The sequence below is a fragment of the Lissotriton helveticus genome, chromosome 10, assembly GCF_964261635.1.
Source record: "Lissotriton helveticus chromosome 10, aLisHel1.1, whole genome shotgun sequence".
Lineage (NCBI taxonomy): Eukaryota > Metazoa > Chordata > Amphibia > Caudata > Salamandridae > Lissotriton > Lissotriton helveticus.
In genome coordinates, this window is record NC_136071.1 from 827430361 (window position 1) to 827448969 (window position 18609).

An 18609-nucleotide genomic window follows, 5' to 3' on the forward strand; every position below is an offset into this window, starting at 1 on the left:
TGTGGTGTGGCATAGTATTTGCCTTAACTTTATTGGACCTATGCCTGGTGTCCACCCCAGCAAGAGATTTGGTCTAGTAGTTATGGATGTTCATACCCGATGGCTCATTGCTTACCTTCTTCCTGAGATAACTACATGCATTACTATCAAAGTTTTGCGAACGATTTTTAAGGAGGAAAGTTATCCCTCGGTCCTTATCACGGACAATGGGACCCAATTATCTTCCAACGAGATGAGGGGATTCCTGAGTGAGTATGGTATAAAACATGTGTTCACCACTTTGTATAACCCACAATCCAATGGGATTGTAGAGAGAGCCAATCGCATGATCAAGGGCGCCATAAGTCTGGCACTCGCAAATAACCTTGACATTGAAAGAACTCTTAATGAGTTAGTGTGGGCTTATCGCACGACAGAAAATTCAACCACTGGTGTGGTTCCCTTTGTAGCCATGCGGGGCAGGAAACCAACCTCAAAACTGGTGCCTCCGTGGATCAGAGATGTGAATGATGGAAAGAATGGCGGTGAGTGTGATGTGAGCTTTCCCGTGCATGATTCCAGGATGGTTCATGAAAAGGGAAAAAACTGGTCTAACATTCTGGTGGGTGATTGCGTCAAAGTCCGGTCTGGACGTTGGGTCAGAGGTATGCGTAAGTTTCTAGGACCATTCAAGGTGAAGGAAGTGCATCCCTTCTATGTGGTATTGGAGAATGGATAAAAATGGAACTTGCGTAGAGTGGCAAAGGACAGCTCTGGAGAACATTCTCCTGAAACCTAGAGTAGAAACGCAATCACCACCAAGGATACATGCTCAGGGTATATGCTAGCTCAGGATCGCCAATTGCTTGACAGTGGCCGCACAGGTACAGAGGTGAGGGCACCAGGCCCTGGAGGGGATAACTTGGGCACTGATCAAAGGGCAACCAACGTAAGTGATATGTCTCAGAACCGTCATGGGGCCCAAGCCCATCAGAGACCCTTACGGATCAGGAGACTTCCTCCACATTTGAATGATTTCCTTGTTGGCTGAATTGTTGTTTACTTCCCCTATCCCGTCTCCCATTAATTCTGTACTTGCATTGTTTACCACTCTATTCCCTACCTGCGCGTAGAGGAAAGGGGGGTATGTTGTGACTTGACTGTGATCGCACCCCCGCGCCACAGTGGAATGTCCCGATGCCGAACGTTCTAAGGTGAGCGCCGCCGGCTCTTGGTCAGTGAGGCTTCGCTGGCGGAAGAGAACGGGCGCGCTGGTGTTGTGTTATTGGATAATAAACTACATTGAACTACATGGTGTCTCCGCATATTGATTTACGCTACAACACGTACTCACATGAGGAGGCACGGTATCTTATGTCACGTTGGGAGGCAAGTTAGTAAACAACCCAACAGCATTCCCATAGACAGGGCTTCCCCGCATCAAACACAGACAATCAAGTGGGTCGGGAGTGGCAACAGCGGCAGGCACGCGAGTGGTGCGCGCGCGCCACATCGAGCCATGTGTTTTGAATTACCGTGCACGCGTCTGGGCACGATAATGCAAACCAGATGTTACCACGTGCGCGTAACAGACACCAATGGGAAGTGGGCGGAGCAAAGGCGGGACATGCGACCGCCTTTGCCCAATTGCGCACACAAAAGCCAATTGCAGCCGACAAAAAACAAAAGCACACGCACAAGCGTGTAGTCTGCTTTCTGAAGCCCCTACATGAGGTCTGGTGCTGTGAGAGCAGTGCTGCGCACTGCAATGCTAGGCGCGAGACCTAAAAATCACTTACTTCATTTTGCAGACACGCGCATGCTTGGTACATGCCCTCAAAATAACGTGGCCAGTCGTGTCGTAGGCTTTTTTTACTTTTATAGAAGAGATGCTGAACAGCACCAGGAATGCTGAACAGCATAGCTAGAAACATTCACAGTCAATAGGGTCCAAGTTAGAGACCTGTTGGCTTTGTCAGTGCTTGTTATATAAGATAGTTTATTCTTGAGCAGCCTGAGCACCATGCAGTATTGAGGGCTCGATTGTTCTACGTTCACTAGATGGAATTATGTCACTAGAGTAGAACTTTGGGAGATGTTTGACACACGTACTCACCAACATGGAATAATAGCTATTTTTTTCATAAATATATTCCACAATCTCATTCCTAAAACATGTGATAATAGCCTGTTGTTTCGGGTTATTCCATTTGCTTGGAACAAAGACAATGGCTACTGTGTCCTCGAAAAAAAGCTTGTATAAATCACCAGAGACTTTGAGTACATGCCAGATATTTCCCAGTTTCATAATGATACCCATGTGAGATAAATGTCCTGATTTAGACCCTGGCAGGCTGTACTTCGTTCTGCCACGGCAGCGGAGGGATGTACTCCACTGCCCTGGCAGAGGACAGCTTGTTACATTTGAGATCTGCTGCCTGGCAGAGATCTCTATGCCTTCAGAGAATCCCATTGCCCCAGGCTCTTTAGCTGTTGCTGTGTGGGTTCAATATTCAATGTGCCCTCACAGCAGACATTTTTGTTTTACAAATACAAACTCCAAAAGTTGCAATTAGTTTTTGTTAACAAATGTCCCTGACCCAGTGGGAGTTTTCTCCCATTGTGTTAGAGGGGTGTACATTTTATCTTGTTTAGACCGCTAGGTTTTCCATCGTGATCCTGAACAGGAAAAAAAGATGTCAGAACATCTACCTCAAATGGGGCGGACTGTCTGAGGTACTTAGACTGCTTGCTAGATATCAATGGGGCGGTTGGTCTGAGGTTTCTGCAAGCGGAGGAGGCTCCTCCTGCAGAACCATGCTAGTTAGCCTGACTTTAAATAGTGTTGAATTGAGAGTTTGACATATTGAGTACTGCCACGTTTGGGCCTGAGTAACGTATCCCCCAAACTGTAAATAAGGTCCATAGTCCGGTATGAAAACCAATTTTCAGGACCAGTATGAGCTGGCTTGAGGGTTTTGTTCAGGCTTTGTTACCTAAGGTTGCCTGGCCAGTGGCCTCAAAGCTATTAGCGTTATAAGTGAAAATTGGTCATGGAGTTTTCATGTGTTTTATCTGACTTTTTCTACAGTGCATGCACTGCCTAAATATTCAACACATTGCCTTTTACTGGTCTTACTCCTGTGCCACGTTACCAGAGATTGAGCACAAGATTATTTTATTTATTTGTGAGATATCTAGCAGCTTGGCCTTATCCTTGGACACTTGTCCAGTCCAAATAACAATCTAGGTTTCTATATTGGTGTTCAGTGGTGGGAGCCACATTTGTGTTTTTGCAGTGCTGTGCAGCTTTAAAACCCCCCAAAAAGTCCTCTGCTGATTTTAGAAACTTTGGGCCAGATGTAGGTAATTCTGATTTACTTACTCTTAAATACCGAATAATACCGAATCGGTATTTAAGAGTAGGTAAATTGGAAGGAGGCAGATGTAGGTAATTTTAATTCTACAATTACCGATTCTGTAAGAGTCTGTATTGACCGATTCTGTAAATTGCGAATCGGTATTTCCCATTGATTCCTATGGGCCTTGAAGCCCATAGGAATTAATGGGAAATACCGATTCGGTATTTACAGAATCGGTAAATACCGAGTCCTGGCAGGGGGAACGGGGTGTCACTTTGACACCCTGTAGCACCCCAAATGCAGGCTTGTGTGCCATGTGACACACATACATGCCCTAAGGGCATGTCTGTGTGTCACATGGCATAGGTGTGCATGCACAGATGTGCATGTACACTGGAATTCGGTATTTTACCACAGAATAGGATTGGGTGGTAAAATAAGAAATCCTAAGGGCCTGTGGCACTGCAAACTGTGCCACCTACATATGGATTTACAGAATCGGTATATTTACAGATTCGGAAAAATACCGAAGTCGGTAAATATACCGATTCTGTAAATTCCGACCCACCTACATGTCAAAAGCCAAATAGCGGTCGGTAACGGCCGAAATCGGCAGTTACCGACCGGTATTTGGCTACCTACATCTGGCCCTTTGACTTTATAATGGCCTTTTGATTCTGTATTGCATAATTATTAATCATATTTTATTTTTACATTAAATTGACATTTAGATTTTGAATTGCATACTTTTTTAACCTTTTTTCTAAACTTCATTTTTTGGTACAATTTTGCACTTTTTTCTTTGGTGAACATGACGTTGATCTGATAAACCTGGCTGGGCTTGCTGTGGAAGAGATGAAGTCCATATGAATGGAGGGGGAGCTAAACCTGAGCTGAAGGGGTAACTATGTGAAAGTCGTCTTGGTCTGGGAAGAGGCTGGCAAGCACAAAGCACTTCAACAGGGAATTAAGAAGTGAATGAAAATGCTTTAGAAGATGAGGAGACACCCTTCACCAACATGAAATCACTAGTGCAAATTCCAAGACTGTGAGCAGGGTGAGCTCCCCTAAACTGTGAGTCTCTCAGAGCTGGCACTCCGCCAGCTGACGTTCTAGGCCAAGCGGGCAGAAAGAGAGCATAAGGCCTAGCTGGAGAGGGAGGGGCTCTCCTTTGAAAAAGGAGAACTTTGTCTTTACTCTTGAAGTAGAAGCTTGCCATGACCATGTAGAAAGCATGACTGACCATGGCCCTGAAAGAAAGGAAACTATCTCTGGAGATGGCCTGGCAGCAGCAAGGGGCCAGTCTAGGACCTGCACAGCCCAAAGGAGAAGAAGGAGGCAGTGAGGGTGAGGAGTAGGCAGAAGAGTCTTGAACCCCTCATTTACCCAGATATGTGGCTCTTTGTGGTAGGGGACGACATTAAAATGTGATTCCTTTCTTACTAGAAGATTTTAGGGGTGTGCAAGATAGAGCAAGATCACTTGGGAGCACTGTTGTGGGAGCTGGTGCCTACAGAAGTGAGGAATACCCTCCTTGGTATGGCTGAAGAAACACAAACACATGAAAAGTGCTTTAGTGCATAAGTTTAGTCTGAAACCTGAGCAATTACAGGCAGAAAATCTGGGCCATGCGCAAAAATCCACAACAAATATGCGTGCATTTTGCTGAGACTTCACTGAAAGCACTGTCAGGCTGGTTGAAGGGCAGTAATGCGAGTTCTTGTGATGAGCTACAAGATCTCACATCCTGAATAATTGTCCTTTAAAGTTGCTAGATACGAAGTTGTGGTGAGGCAGTTGATGAGTGGGTAAGCACAAGGCTGTCTAAAACATTTTTGAAGGATGACTGCAAGATAGACGAGTCCAAACCTTCCCAGAGAAAGGTGGGGAGTAACAAAAATAAGAAATACATTCTCTAGAGGGTTCCAAACATTTGAGAGGGGAGTCCCAGCTCCCTTGTACTAAGAAGATCAGTGGTGGGTACAAGAGAAGCAAGCTCCAGGACTCGTCAAAGGGTGTGGTGTGCCTAGAATTGCAGAAGCCTGGGCACAAGAAGGGTGTCTCTTCCCCGCACACCCCTCCCCCACCCCCACTAGTATGCAGTGCCAGGGGGTTGCTAGTTTGGGGACTGAGTAGGAAGTAGGAGCTGGGGAAACTAGGAGTTACACAGAAGCTACTTTAGTGTCCCTGGGTGGGGTGGATGTTGAAGCCCTGGCTGAAATACAGCCTGGCATCAGGAAATATAGGGAATGGCCTGTCATTAATGGGGCCCATTTTGAGGCTTTATGGGACACTATGGCCACTGCTACAATAGTTGTTACCCCCGAGCAGATCAACCCAGATACTTTCCATGAGATAACCACATTTACAATGGGGTGAGCGACCATCCCATGGTGAGAGTGGGTTACTGGCCCTTTAAAGATAGTTGTTAGTCCTGCCATGCCAGTGGATCCTATGTTAGGATGTGACCTTAAAAAATGTACCTGGGCAGAGATAGAACTTAGGACTTGCGCTGAAATTTTGGGTCTGCCTGATTGGGGATGCGTGGCTACAAGGGCCCAGACAGGCCAACGGAGAAGTCACTAGGACTAGGAGCCTGAAATAGTGGCCCTAGTCCACGCCATCAAGAGGAGTGACAAAGGACGAGGGAAACCACCTCCAAAACCTCCCATCGGCCAAGAACAATGTGACCCACAAAGATAGGACTAAGGGACTAAAGGGGAAAAACACACCCTCATAGGTGATCTGCCTGAAATCTGAAGTTTCCAGGGGGTGGGATGACCCTCTCTGGAGGAATAATGCAAAGCGCAGAGATAGTGCTGAAACCTTGAAGTCCTTTGGCACCAAGTAGAAGTCTAAGAGCAAGCGGATACCAGTGCTCCCCACACTATCTAATGAGAATATGGTGTCCGGGATAGTGAAGCTAGGGACCTTAAAGAGGGAGCAACCATAAGGTTGGTAGTTTCAAAGTTCTGTAGGGCCTTCTTCATAGAGTTAGGCCATGCCATCCTATTAACTAAATATATATTTATATAAACAAAAAGACGTGGAAAAAACTTGTCAGTGCTACTGGCTCCTCATGCACAAATTGGTTCAGGAGTTCTATCGCTTCAGTGTTACTTGTAAATTATAACACCAAGACCGGAAGGCAGCCCATAACTCCCCTAATGCTACTTCCAGTGGTGAGGACACCTTTTGAGAGGGTGGGGATTAACATTGTCGGTCCCCTGGACCCCAAGACTGCTTCATGAAGATGTTCTTCTTGGTGGTGGTAGACCTTGCCTCTAGGTACCTTAAGACATACCTCTGTGGATGGTAACTGCAGCAGTGGGGGCCTTGCTTGGTACCTTTTCCAAATTAGAGTTTCCCAAAAATGTGATTTCAGTTCAGGGCACAATCTTCATGTCTGTGTACTTGACGGCTATTTGGGAAGGGGTTGGGTAGCTTACAGGTTTACCACCCCTTATCACCCCAAACCAATGGTCTAGTTGAGAGATTCAACACAACCTTTAAAGGCATGATCATTTAGGTCAAAGTGCATCAAGGGGAACTGAAAGTAGATCTCCGGCATGGAGAATGCAGACCTCTCCTTAACCCACTAAGTTTGGGCAATCTGCTGGTACCCTGATGTCAAGTCAAAGTTATTCCGATATGAGTTTGTCTGCTCTAGGGATGGGGTGTAGGTTACTCCATGACACCAGTGAACCATCTGGATCCACACAAACCCTCATTTTGTGGTCCCACCCTGTGGAGTGGCTTTGAGAACCAGCACCAGGGAACTGGCCCATGGCTGCTGAAACAACCCCAGGGACAGCATCTTGCAAACCTCAACATTCATGTGTGACCTCACTTATCAGAAAGACTGTAGGTTTTACTCTACAGGCAAGCTGTCCCAAGTGTCTGTTATGGACACACCACTGAGCTAACCCAAAGAAAACAGCTCAGCAAACTGTGCCAATAACTGGTGAAAGTCATTATGCTGTTTAGTCTGTCAGAATAGGGGAGAGCACTACTCCCTCTATGGAACCATCTTGGATGAAGTGGGACAGAAATCTAGAAGGGGCTTGTTCTCTACCTCCGTACCTTAATCAGTCACCATCAACATGGTAATGTCTGTCCGGTCACCGTGGGGCTTCAGTTGCTTAACATAAATCCCCCGTGGGGGGTTGGGGTGCCCAGTTCTACTAAGTGATTGACCTCTACCACCTTTTCAAGTATGGGATAGGGACTAGTCCACTTGTCTAGGAGGTCCCAGAGAGCCACAGGCTCAACCACTTTCTGGCCAGGTGGGTACTTAATCAGGCTTACTTTCTGGTTATACTCATGTTTTACCAGTTTGAGGCTAGCCTCCAAATTTTTGTTGGCTTTCTCCATGTACTCTGCCATTTGTGACCGGAAACCTAGCACATAATCCACAATGCCATGTTTTGTTTCCTTTAAAGGCTTCTCCCAACCTTCTTGAATCCCACTGAATGGATTCCTCACAGAATGCACCTACAGAAGCCTAAAGGGGCTGAAGGCACTCCCTGCTGCGGTACCACCCTGTAGGAAAACAACAGGAATGACAGAAATATGTCCAACTAACCTATGAGCTTCGCATCCAAGCCCATGATCACCCCACATAATATTCTACTTTCCTACAGTTAGCAAATAGGACGTCTTGTCTATCACATGGATTTCCTTGAGTGTTTTGCAAATGGCACCTGTTCTTTGAATACTCAAGATGATGTGAGTGTGCAATGTTAGAAAGCTTGCAAACACACTGCAATTAGAGCATGATTAGATTCTACTGAGCAATGAATGGTACACACATCCCCCTTACTTTTCATTATCAAGGAATGACATCTACCCAGAAAGCCAAGGCACTAGGAATAAACTTTTGTCCATCAATAAAAATATGCATTCGTGCCTCTATTGATTGGGTCTGTGGTAAAATCTCCTAAGAAGGGGGTACATTTGGTGCATGAATAATCCTTTACAAATTGTCTTTTCTCTGTTTTCTAAATTTAAATATTATTATTTATTATAAATGTCTAAACTTAATGAAATATTTGATTTCTAATCCTGTGTTCTAGAATGACCAGTCTACAAATGAAATGCAAAACCTTGGAGGAGAGGATCTTTCAAAATTAGCTGGACGGGTATGTGAATAATTAACCTATCACTTGAATAGTGTCACACAAGTGCCCATCAATTTTCTGTTTGGTTTAAGAACGTGGGGTAAATTAACCCCATTTTATGCGTCTATGATTGAGTCTCGACAAAACAAAGGATAAAAAACAATATTGACGTATTCCGAGAAAAGAGGCTGGGGTGGATCCAGTGTTATCCATATATCAACTCTGTTAGGTTATTTATTTTTGTCGAAGATATTTACCCCTCTAGCTTTTTCATCTGTGGAGTTCTATCACTTGCTCTCTGTACTCTACCCCATTGCCTTGTTCTGATCACTTTACATGGGCTATTCATTCATGCAGTCCCCACTGTCCATGTTCACTACTCATATACTGATGACCATTGTTTTTTTTCCTTGTCTACCTTTAACCGATGAAGGGAGCATCAACACTTATATTATTTGGCTCTCTCCCACCATTGTCCAGACTAATGCTCAAAAACTTGATCTTAGTTTCATTTACTAACAACCCAATAGTTGCGTGTCATTTCGGTTTTTTTGGTGATCCAGGTTCTGCTTGGTGTTCCTCAGTGAAGGAAAACAAGTTTGCAGGAATTAAGTCTCCGTGACCGTTTACTATTTGCTTAGTTTTTCACATCACAAATATCCCCCAAATTTGTCTCATTCGTCCTGTGTTCGAAATAGTCCTCCAGTCTTATTCCTAAGGCGCAGAGACAGTCTTGCAGATGCCTGTCTACTTGTTTAGTCTCATGGACATTCACCTTCACCCTTCATTGGGATGGTCCATAACAAACTACTGCTGTTCCAGAGGCAGTCCGCCCCCCCTGTCAGCTTCACAAACATCTAAGGACTTTGCACTTGAACATATATGTCAGCATGCACCCTCTCTGTCGACAGTTCATCATACGCTGTAAACTTTGTGAGAGTTCCTGAAAGTCTTTCTGCCACTGATCCTGTTAGCTTAGCTTGCTCTAATCCTGACCTGGCCTGGGTGTGATATGACTATGAATCTGAGAAGTCAGTCATCAGCTTAATGTGTGTACATCTAGGTGTTGGTGAAAAAAACGTGCAATGGGGTGTGGGGTTGCACTAAAGGGTTGTGAAGCTTGATCTGAACGTAGCTCCTGGGTGCGAACACTTTTGCTCTTTCCAAGAACCACTTTTAATATTGGGGCCGCTGTGATCAAAGCCTCAAAGGAATGGTGTGGAAAGAACGGCACAACTCCAGATCCATGGACCCCCGCACTTGATTTGATCCTGTGGTTGCCAGTGGGGGCCACCAACACTCATTTTTGTGCACCTGCCCATATTTTTCAGCATCAGACATTTACGGCGAGCAAGAGAGGGGAAAAAATAAAGGGGAAATATGGAGGAAGAGAAAGACGGAAAACTGTCATAAATGGAGAAAGGAGAAACCTGAAAAAAGGAGATAAAGGGACAGGGAGTGTCTGGTAGTGGCATAAAGAGACATTAGGTGGATTCTAGACTAGGCAACCTTAGTATTTGGCGCACTGACATCTAATTGCACCAGCTGCAATCTTCCGAACAGAGCAAGAAGGCCCTCTGTGAGATATCAGTCAAGGCAGGGGTTCGGCTGATGCAGTTATCACACTTATTTTACTAGAAAGAAACTTTTTCAGTCGGATACAAACAATCAGACCACTGACTAAGAGGTGTCTGACTGACTGACACTTTCATCCACACGTAGTAGGAATGCAGTGCGAGATAAACAACCTGGAGTGTGGGCAGGAATTGAATAACAACACAGCCTACGGCAGGGTCCCAATTTAGACCATGGAGTAAAAAACACCATAGATCCCAATATAACGTGGAGGTGGACAAGGGAGAATATTGATGCTCTTAGCCTAATGATCCCATGAGTTACTGTCAGAAGATGATGGTGTCCGATGTAACACATTATACTTGTGTACAGATGTGCTGTTAACTAATATGATTTTCTCTTAACTTTAGTCATTGTAACTTGTTTTGTAAGCTATGTTTTCGTTGGAAGGGAATACAAATGATTTAGACAACAACCATTAACCATTCTTGCAGTATTGACAAAGATCATATCGGTGTTTAACTGCAGCTGTAACTTTACTTGATAATGCTTTTGTGTACATAGTTTGTATCTTGTACTAGTACTGTAACAGATGTGTCTGGTTTTCTTTCAGAACGTGCTTATTGTCGAGGTAAGATTACTCATGATTTATTTTCCAGAACTGCTTTTGTGTTGGTTTATAAGATGTAAAGTGTGAAAACACTGTAGATTGAACCAAAACAACCATAACTATATGGAAGTAGCTGAGTTGAAGATAATGAAGTGTAGAATCACAGAAAACCAAAAAGTCTGAAAAGTGTTCATCCTGACTCGTGCAATACTCCCACCACTGCTTAGTCCCAGCTGGCAAGCAACAGGTACAGATCAGTGACTATCGAAAAGTTGAAAGCCATCAACAGCAGCAAGAGGGGTAATGTGCTCTCTTAAAACGATGAACACTTATCTTATATGAAATATAAATGAGATCTTTCAAAGCAGAGTCAGTGATGCATGTCTGGTAGACGAAACAAGATATGTGCAGTTACATAAAAATTAGTGTCTATTTGAAATTAATCATGTTTTCTCAAGTTTGTATTCGTCTTAGTTCTGGATTCACATTAAACAGAACATTTTCCACACCGGCAACAATTGTTTGTGTGTACACATCCACATTTCAGCATAGCCGCAAACAGTGCAAGGTTCATGCATACGACGTCTAAAACTTCACAACTTGACCTAGTCAACATGAGCATTTAAGAACTCAGTCTGCGTTTGTATAAGGGGGTGAGCAGTGTTAATGGCAGAACGAGGGGGGGGTCTCCGTGGGCAAATGTTTTTGTACAGCAGTAGTTGCATCATGAAGGGGAAAACAAAAGTAGGAAAGCGCTGGTGAAAATGCTTTTTAACCCTGCATTCATGTTCATAATTTGGTTTTCTACTGTTGTGTGTTTTGGGAGAATAATTGGATTATGTATTCTCAACATCACCAGAACCATTTTTATGCTACGAGAAGGACACCGAAAACCCTGTAATTTGCTATTTAGCATTTATTTGGATAAAACACAAGCAGTGCACCAACTTTAAACTAGTATGCATTGCTCCTTAATACACACCAGTGAATGCACACATTGAGTACCCCGTACATGAGAAGTTTCTTGTAAGATCAATTACAAGCCCCACTCTAAACTTTACAGCTATAAGTTAAGGATGGAAATGTAACCGCTCCTTACCCTAGCGGTGCATTACATTCTGTTGGTTTTAGCTCAGCTGCACTTTAGAGTGATCATCGTGAGCGAAATAACCTTATTCGGTCTAACAAGACCATAAAAGTACATAGAACGTCATTACATACATCAATTAATCAATAAAAGCAAAATACATAAGATAAAGTCAAGAAAAACAGATAAACTTGATTCATACTTATGAGTTGACTTGACATTTTTGACCTGTACATTAACGGGGGAACGTGATATACAAGGTGGGGAAATATGATAGTAGTTTGAATCAACCAGGCCTAAAGCAATATCTACATTTGCAGCACCTTCAAATGATAATAAAGAGCTTCGATCACAATATTAGTACATTACATTTAAATCCAACTAAATGCCTATCAAATAGACATATTGTGCAAATTAGGCAAATGATTCAAAGCCATGATAATACATACTTGATAACACCCCAGAGAGCAGTAGGTCCTAATAAAGTGCAATATATACAGAACTGAAAAACACTCACAACACATAAAACATTCAAGTAGAATTCCCAGGGCCAGATCAAACGTCTTCCGCAGCCTCAACGATGAGGCCAGAAAGCAGGCAGCAGCATAAGTTGTAAATGTTTCCGGTAGATAACTGTAAGTACATGAGAGTGAGCTTGACAAAATGCAGAGATTTCAGCAATGACAATAAAAATGTTCTTTTGGGGAAATTATAGAAACCACAGGAAAAAAACATAATGCACAAGGTACTGAGGTACTGAGTTGAAAAATTATCACATGTGCAGGACCAACTTCTTACTCCAGACGCTAGGCATAGGAAGGGCCAACATCATATGGAACTGGCTAAGATGACCATTAAACACACTAACCAGGTTCAACAGCTGGCCCTGTTACAATCTGTGCATGACTGCGGACCGAGGTTTTCTGTATTTCTATACCTTCTCTCTCTGTTTTCTGCCAAAGTAAAAAATTATCTCGGGTCGAGGGAATAGGTGGCTTTACGATAATCGATGACGAGTCAAACAGTGTGGGTCTACCTCATTTAATGAAAGTATCTCCTATGTGTACTAACCATTTGGCCGACCTCCACCCATGTAGTTGCATACAGGGGAGAGGAGTTGGCCTAACGGCTAGGGCGGTCGACCTCGAATCTGGGGAACTGGGTTCGAGTCTCGCCAACGATGCTGAACATCCTGTGATTCTGGGCAAATCACTTAATCTCCCCGTGCCTAACAAAAAAAAAAGAATGAATGTGTCCTCATGTAACGCAACTGGTGCTATGTAAAGCGCTGATACCCGAAACCTTCGGGTCAAGTTCGCGCTATATGAAACTCTGTAAATTAAAAAAAAAATACAATCCATAAGTATTTACCTGTTTTGACGATTCTCTGGTCATACTCAAATGGTGAGCCATCTAATCAGGAGGCGCAGGCCAATATGGTCTGATAACTATGGCAACCCTAGCTCCTCATGAACCACAAAAGCAGGAGTAGAGTCAAATATTATCCAAATGCTAAATCTTCTTGTCCGCAGTGCAGGGACAGCCCAGCTGGAACAGCTAAGTCATGTCTGTAAAGAAGGGTGGCTACTGCACATTCAGTAGCTACGCTATACCGGTCGTTCTATAGCATAAAGATTTGCTGCATCATTTATGCTTTCCAAGAGCTCCATTACTGGCGGCATCACTCACAGTGGGTCTTGAGAGTTCTTCACTCAATTCAGGAGCAAACCGGCTGCCAGTGACCACCAGCCCTAGAATTTAGCAAACCCACAATATGCACCGGCGGTCAAAGTTCTCCTTCCTTCCCAGGCATTTAAAGATGGTGGGAGCGATGTCCATACCACACTTGATGAAACTTGGCACCACATGAGAATCCAATTGAGTGAAAGTTTAGAGGTAACACACAGCAAAACTTCCTGGACTACCTAAACACTTGTTTTACGTATCTACCCACTAAAACAAATTAAAATGTGGCTACTGTGTGGGATGCAATAAAATAATAGACTATCAACCTGGAAATGTTTATATTCAGTTGCAGAGGCTAAACTACCATTCACAAAACGTACGATACTTTTAAATTGGCTTTATGATAGTGTTTTTATCTATATTTATATGCACTTATAGGTTGTTAAAGGTTACCTAGAAAAAGGGTACCAGTGGAGACCGCATTCTACTTCAGACAAATTACATTGTTAGAATATCATATGAACCATACAACATGGCCGAAATATATAGTGTTCTTAAATTAGGAACTAATATCCGAATAAACATAAGTTTATGAAAATATAAACTAAACTAAGATCTTGACAGGATGCGAGCAGTAGCGAGAACATTTGGCATGCCCCGGACCTATTTTTAAAAAAAATGGATTATCTGATTTTCAGGATAGTTAAATTGAAGGTGGTCTCAGACCATTTATATAAGGTAATAGATGAATTAATAAGAGAAATATTGATGACAATAAATACATTGTCTGTCCACAAGAGACATTTGCTTAGTGTTGAATAGGGTAATTACATCTAAATCATGCTAAATGTGGCAATATTGAAGTATCATAAAGACAAACTGTAGATGTGGAAGTGCATCACGACTTGTGCTAATATTAAAGGTGCAGTCTCTGTATGATGTAGCCCTGACACACCTGAGTCATCCTTTCTGTTTTTTTAAGCATACTTGTATTTTTGTGGGGTTTTGTTCCATTTATAGTGCAGGGCTTCTCTGAATGTTATCCAGAAACTAATAACCATGTGAGTGCAAGTTAGTAGGTCTAGTATTGGGGTCATCAAGAATCGACAGTTATTTATTCACGTGGACACCTTCTAAGAAACCTACTGGGATTTCTGCTATGACCACATGTGGAGGAAAGTATATTTGACTAAACATAAGGAGCAGCAACCATCCAAGGAGCCAAGATAAATCCAGGAATGAATGCCATTCTTGAAAAGGGAAACTCGAAATACTCTACTGCAATAGATGAGTCCTACAATCTTGTGAAGGGTAAAGTCCATCTCGTCTTGAGATCAGACCTTCCCATGATATTTTCCCTGTTATTTTTAGCCTTGTCAAGACTAAGTATGGAAGAGGGAAGCAATTTCTTATGCAGAATGATGCTCAAACTCATACCATTTTCTTCTTGAAAAGTGTGCCTCCAAGTTGCATACGGTTCTGTCGGGTTTGAACAACAGATGATTTATCCAAACAGTTTCCTTTATACACTGCTCCTAATAGAACCAACAGAACACCTCTACAATACTGTAGCAAATCTTCATATAAAATAAAGAAGATAGACTTAAATACTCATTTATAGTATCTTTATATCATTTTATGAGTCAAAAAAGTCATTTGTATACATTATCTACAATAGCTGTCATTGTATCAAATATAGTGCAAAAACAAGTGACATTAGTGAATAGTGAACTTGTGATCAACAAAATATATCCAAATATGTAAAAAAGCTATAAACCTATATACAAGTTATTTCATGAGACCATAAACTAATACAATCAAGGAACCCTATAATTTCTTTCTACTGATTTTCAGCAGCCGGTTTCGAGAGCTGAATAAAGCGGATTATTTAGATCTCCCACTGTGATTAATTCCATGACTTCTGTCAAGGAGTGTAGGAGGTTCTGTAACTGCTCCTGGTGGTAGAGTACAGAGGCCCTTAACTTTCTGCCTAAAAGTACCTTGACTGCAAATGTCTACATTGCCGAATGAATTATATTATCAACATTTCCCAGGATTATTTACTTGTCAGTGCATACACAATTTACTTTTTGAAAATCGCTTTGACGTTTGCTTAAATGCCACTTTGAAAGAAAACCGTTCTACCTAGGGAGCAATCCTGCAGTTCATTATTTTCCTTGCAGGGCCTTGCTAGTGTACAAATATGTATGTTTATGCACTTCTTCCAACTATATCATAGTCCCGTCACCTGGTATTGTTGATCTACACAGCACAGACACGTATATATTCGCTAGTAGGATTTACTTTCTTTGCTGCTGGGAGGACTATCATGGAGTGGTGGCAATGAAGTGTTAAAATACAATTTTATACTTCACAAGCATGAAGTATGTTTAAGAAATGTCCTTGCTGCATTTAGAACTATAATTTATGATCCTTCCAAAAATATTTGCATAGGTGTATGTATTTGTTTGTACGTGTTATGATGCACATTAAAAATTTGTACATAAATTGCACACGTTCAGTTTTGGAATCGCATTTTAGTCCAGTTTTTTTATAGGCATTGATATTCTTATTTTAATACTTAGGACATTATTAGCACTGGAAGAACTATGAAGTCCCTGCTCAACCAATTAGAAAAATACAATCCAAAAATGATCAAGGTGGCAAGGTAAACAATTTATTCACAAAACTGTTACCAATGATTTAAATAAGTAAGTAAGTAGAAGAATTCTTGGCTGTGTGAAACAATTTTTCTTTTTACTTCTTTGTGTTTTTACAATAGTTTGTTGGTGAAAAGAACACCCCTAAGTGACGGATACAAACCAGATTGTAAGTACATATTTACAATGTTTATTCAACATTTATTTGCTGCAGAAAAATGCCATCCTATGTGTTTTAACTTAAAAACAAACTATAGGGAATGAAATGTAGTGTGTTTTTTAAACATGGCTATAGTTCTAATGTTTAGGTCTATCTAGTGATGATAGCCCCACCCTAAATAGGGTTGGGCCCTGATCACTATGACCTGGCGACCCTGCGGCATTGGCTAGCAGACTCTCCGGTCAAGTGATTCCGACGGCAGAGCCAGCTGTAGCTCTGCTGACAGAAACCCTGCATTCTTCACACTTCTGAATGGGATAAGCGCCCTGTAAGTTTGGCGGACAAGGAATCTGATGTTTTCGTTTTTTGTCATAATCCACCTAAACTCCAAATGACCTAAGTCAATCAATCAATCAGGTGAATTGTAAGCGCGCTACTCACCCGTGAGGGTCTCAAGGCGCTGAGGGGGGAGTGTCCTCAGGTCTGTTAGTGAGAGAGCCAGGTCTTGAGGATCTTCCTGAAGGCGTCTGATGTCTGCTGGTAGCTCGTTCCAGGTCTTGGCTGCAGAGTGAAAGAAGGATCTTCAACCTGCTCTGGCTCTGAGGATGTGCAGGGTTTTGGCCAGTGTGAGGTTGGAGGATCTGAGGTTTCTTTTGGGTACGTGGAAGTTGATTCTGTCATTGAGGTATTTGGGTCCGTTGTTGTGTAGGCATTTGTAGGCGTGAGTGAGAATTTTGAAGATGACTCGTTTCTACACGAGGAGCCAGTGGAGTCTTCGTAGGTGTTGGCTGATGTGTTCGTGCCGGGGGATGCCGAGGACGAGTCTGGTGGCGGTTTTCTGTATTGTCTGGAGTTTGTGAAGTGTGGACTTGTTGATGCCGGCGTAGAGTGCGTTTCCATAGTCCAGTCTGCTGGTGATGAGTGCGTGGGCGACCATCTTTCTTGACTCTGGGGGGGATCCATTTGAAGGTTTTGCTGAGGGTGTTGAAGCAGCTGGAGGTGACAGCGTTGACCTGTCGGTTCATGGTAAGTGATGAGTCGATCATGATGCTGAGGTTTTTTGCGTGGTCTGAAGGGGTAGGTGGGCGTCTGAAGGCGGGCGGCCACCAGGTGTTGTCCCATGCTGAAGGGGTGGTTCCAAGGAGGAGGACTTCTGTCTTCTCATTGTTGAGCTTCAGGCAGCTGTTGGTCATCCAGACTGCGACGTCTTGCATTCCTTTCTGGAAATTGAGTTTGGCTGTGGAGGGGTCTTTGGTGAGGAAGAGGATACGCTGGGTGTCGTCCTCTTACTTGAAATCCCAATTGCAGTAACAGAATAGAGCTTGAAGACTGAAATGAAACCTATATCCGAACAGATCTCTGAAGCGTCTCAAGCATTAGTTAAAAACTGCACCAAAATCATGGGAAAAAACCCAGGACATAGACCTTCAGAACTCTATAGCCAAAATGAAAAGCAGCAAGCCAGTGAGTGGGTGGATCATATGGGAACTTGAAAGACTCGTTAGTTTGTCTTTGTCTGAGAGTTAGAAAATTGTTGGACTTGTATGTTTTGGCGTACGTGTAGTCAGGATGTCATGGCAATTCTAATCGTCTGCCTGCATTAGGACCAATAAAAAAGGATAGGAGTAGTGTTTTTGTGTCTGTTTGGGGCAGTTCGACAGGACTCGGAGTTGTCAACTCAGTAGGCCGGGCCACAGACTGATCCGGACTTTCATGTCACTGTTGCCTAAATCACATTCATCACAACAGTATTGCCAGATGCCAGTACGATAATAAATTTACAACAAAGTGATTGCATCTGGTGTTTTTGTAAAACCTGTTCCGTATTGTTGACAATGACATGATTTGGAGCCAGTCCTCTTTCTCTGTTGATTATTTTGAACAGTCAGGCTTTATTCAGGAAAGGAACCGTAGCACATAATAGAGCCTATGGTAGTCCGAGTCCACTGCAGTTTTTTAATTCATTAGGCAATTAAATCTTTCAGGCTACACCAAATAGTTTAGTAAGCCGAAGATAGATCAATCTGGCCTGTTTTTTCCCCCTTACCATGACTAACCGGTGGCTTTGCTGATCCTTCAATCCCAATTTGACCTGCAGAGAATGGACAACTTGGCTAAATGGTTGTAGCAAGATTCCACTTTAATTTAACCTGGTAAATCTCCCTGCAGATTGTTAAGAGCCTGGCCCTTCTCTATCATCCTCTGGGTAAGATTCCACATTTCATGAGCTATGGTCTGTTTTCTTGCAGACCATGGCTTTATTGCATGATTTACAGTGTGTGTTCATAGTAAAAAAGTATGTGGGAAGCGTTGTGTGCTACATGAGGGCCAAAGCGATTGTCAAGTTTGTTGATACAGATTGGTGACTCA

General features: G+C 42.8%; 1 protein-coding gene across 1 annotated transcript in view; it reads left to right on the forward strand.

Annotated features, from left to right (window-relative positions):
- The window catches only part of PRTFDC1 (phosphoribosyl transferase domain containing 1), a 167453-nt gene that overhangs the window by 116685 nt on the left and 32159 nt on the right, over nucleotides 1-18609 (forward strand). Inside the window, exons 4-7 of the mRNA XM_078663439.1 lie at nucleotides 8417-8482; nucleotides 10650-10667; nucleotides 16005-16087; nucleotides 16202-16248. Of these exons, the coding sequence (XP_078519565.1) occupies nucleotides 8417-8482; nucleotides 10650-10667; nucleotides 16005-16087; nucleotides 16202-16248 (214 nt within the window). The remainder of the gene's footprint in view (nucleotides 1-8416; nucleotides 8483-10649; nucleotides 10668-16004; nucleotides 16088-16201; nucleotides 16249-18609) is intronic.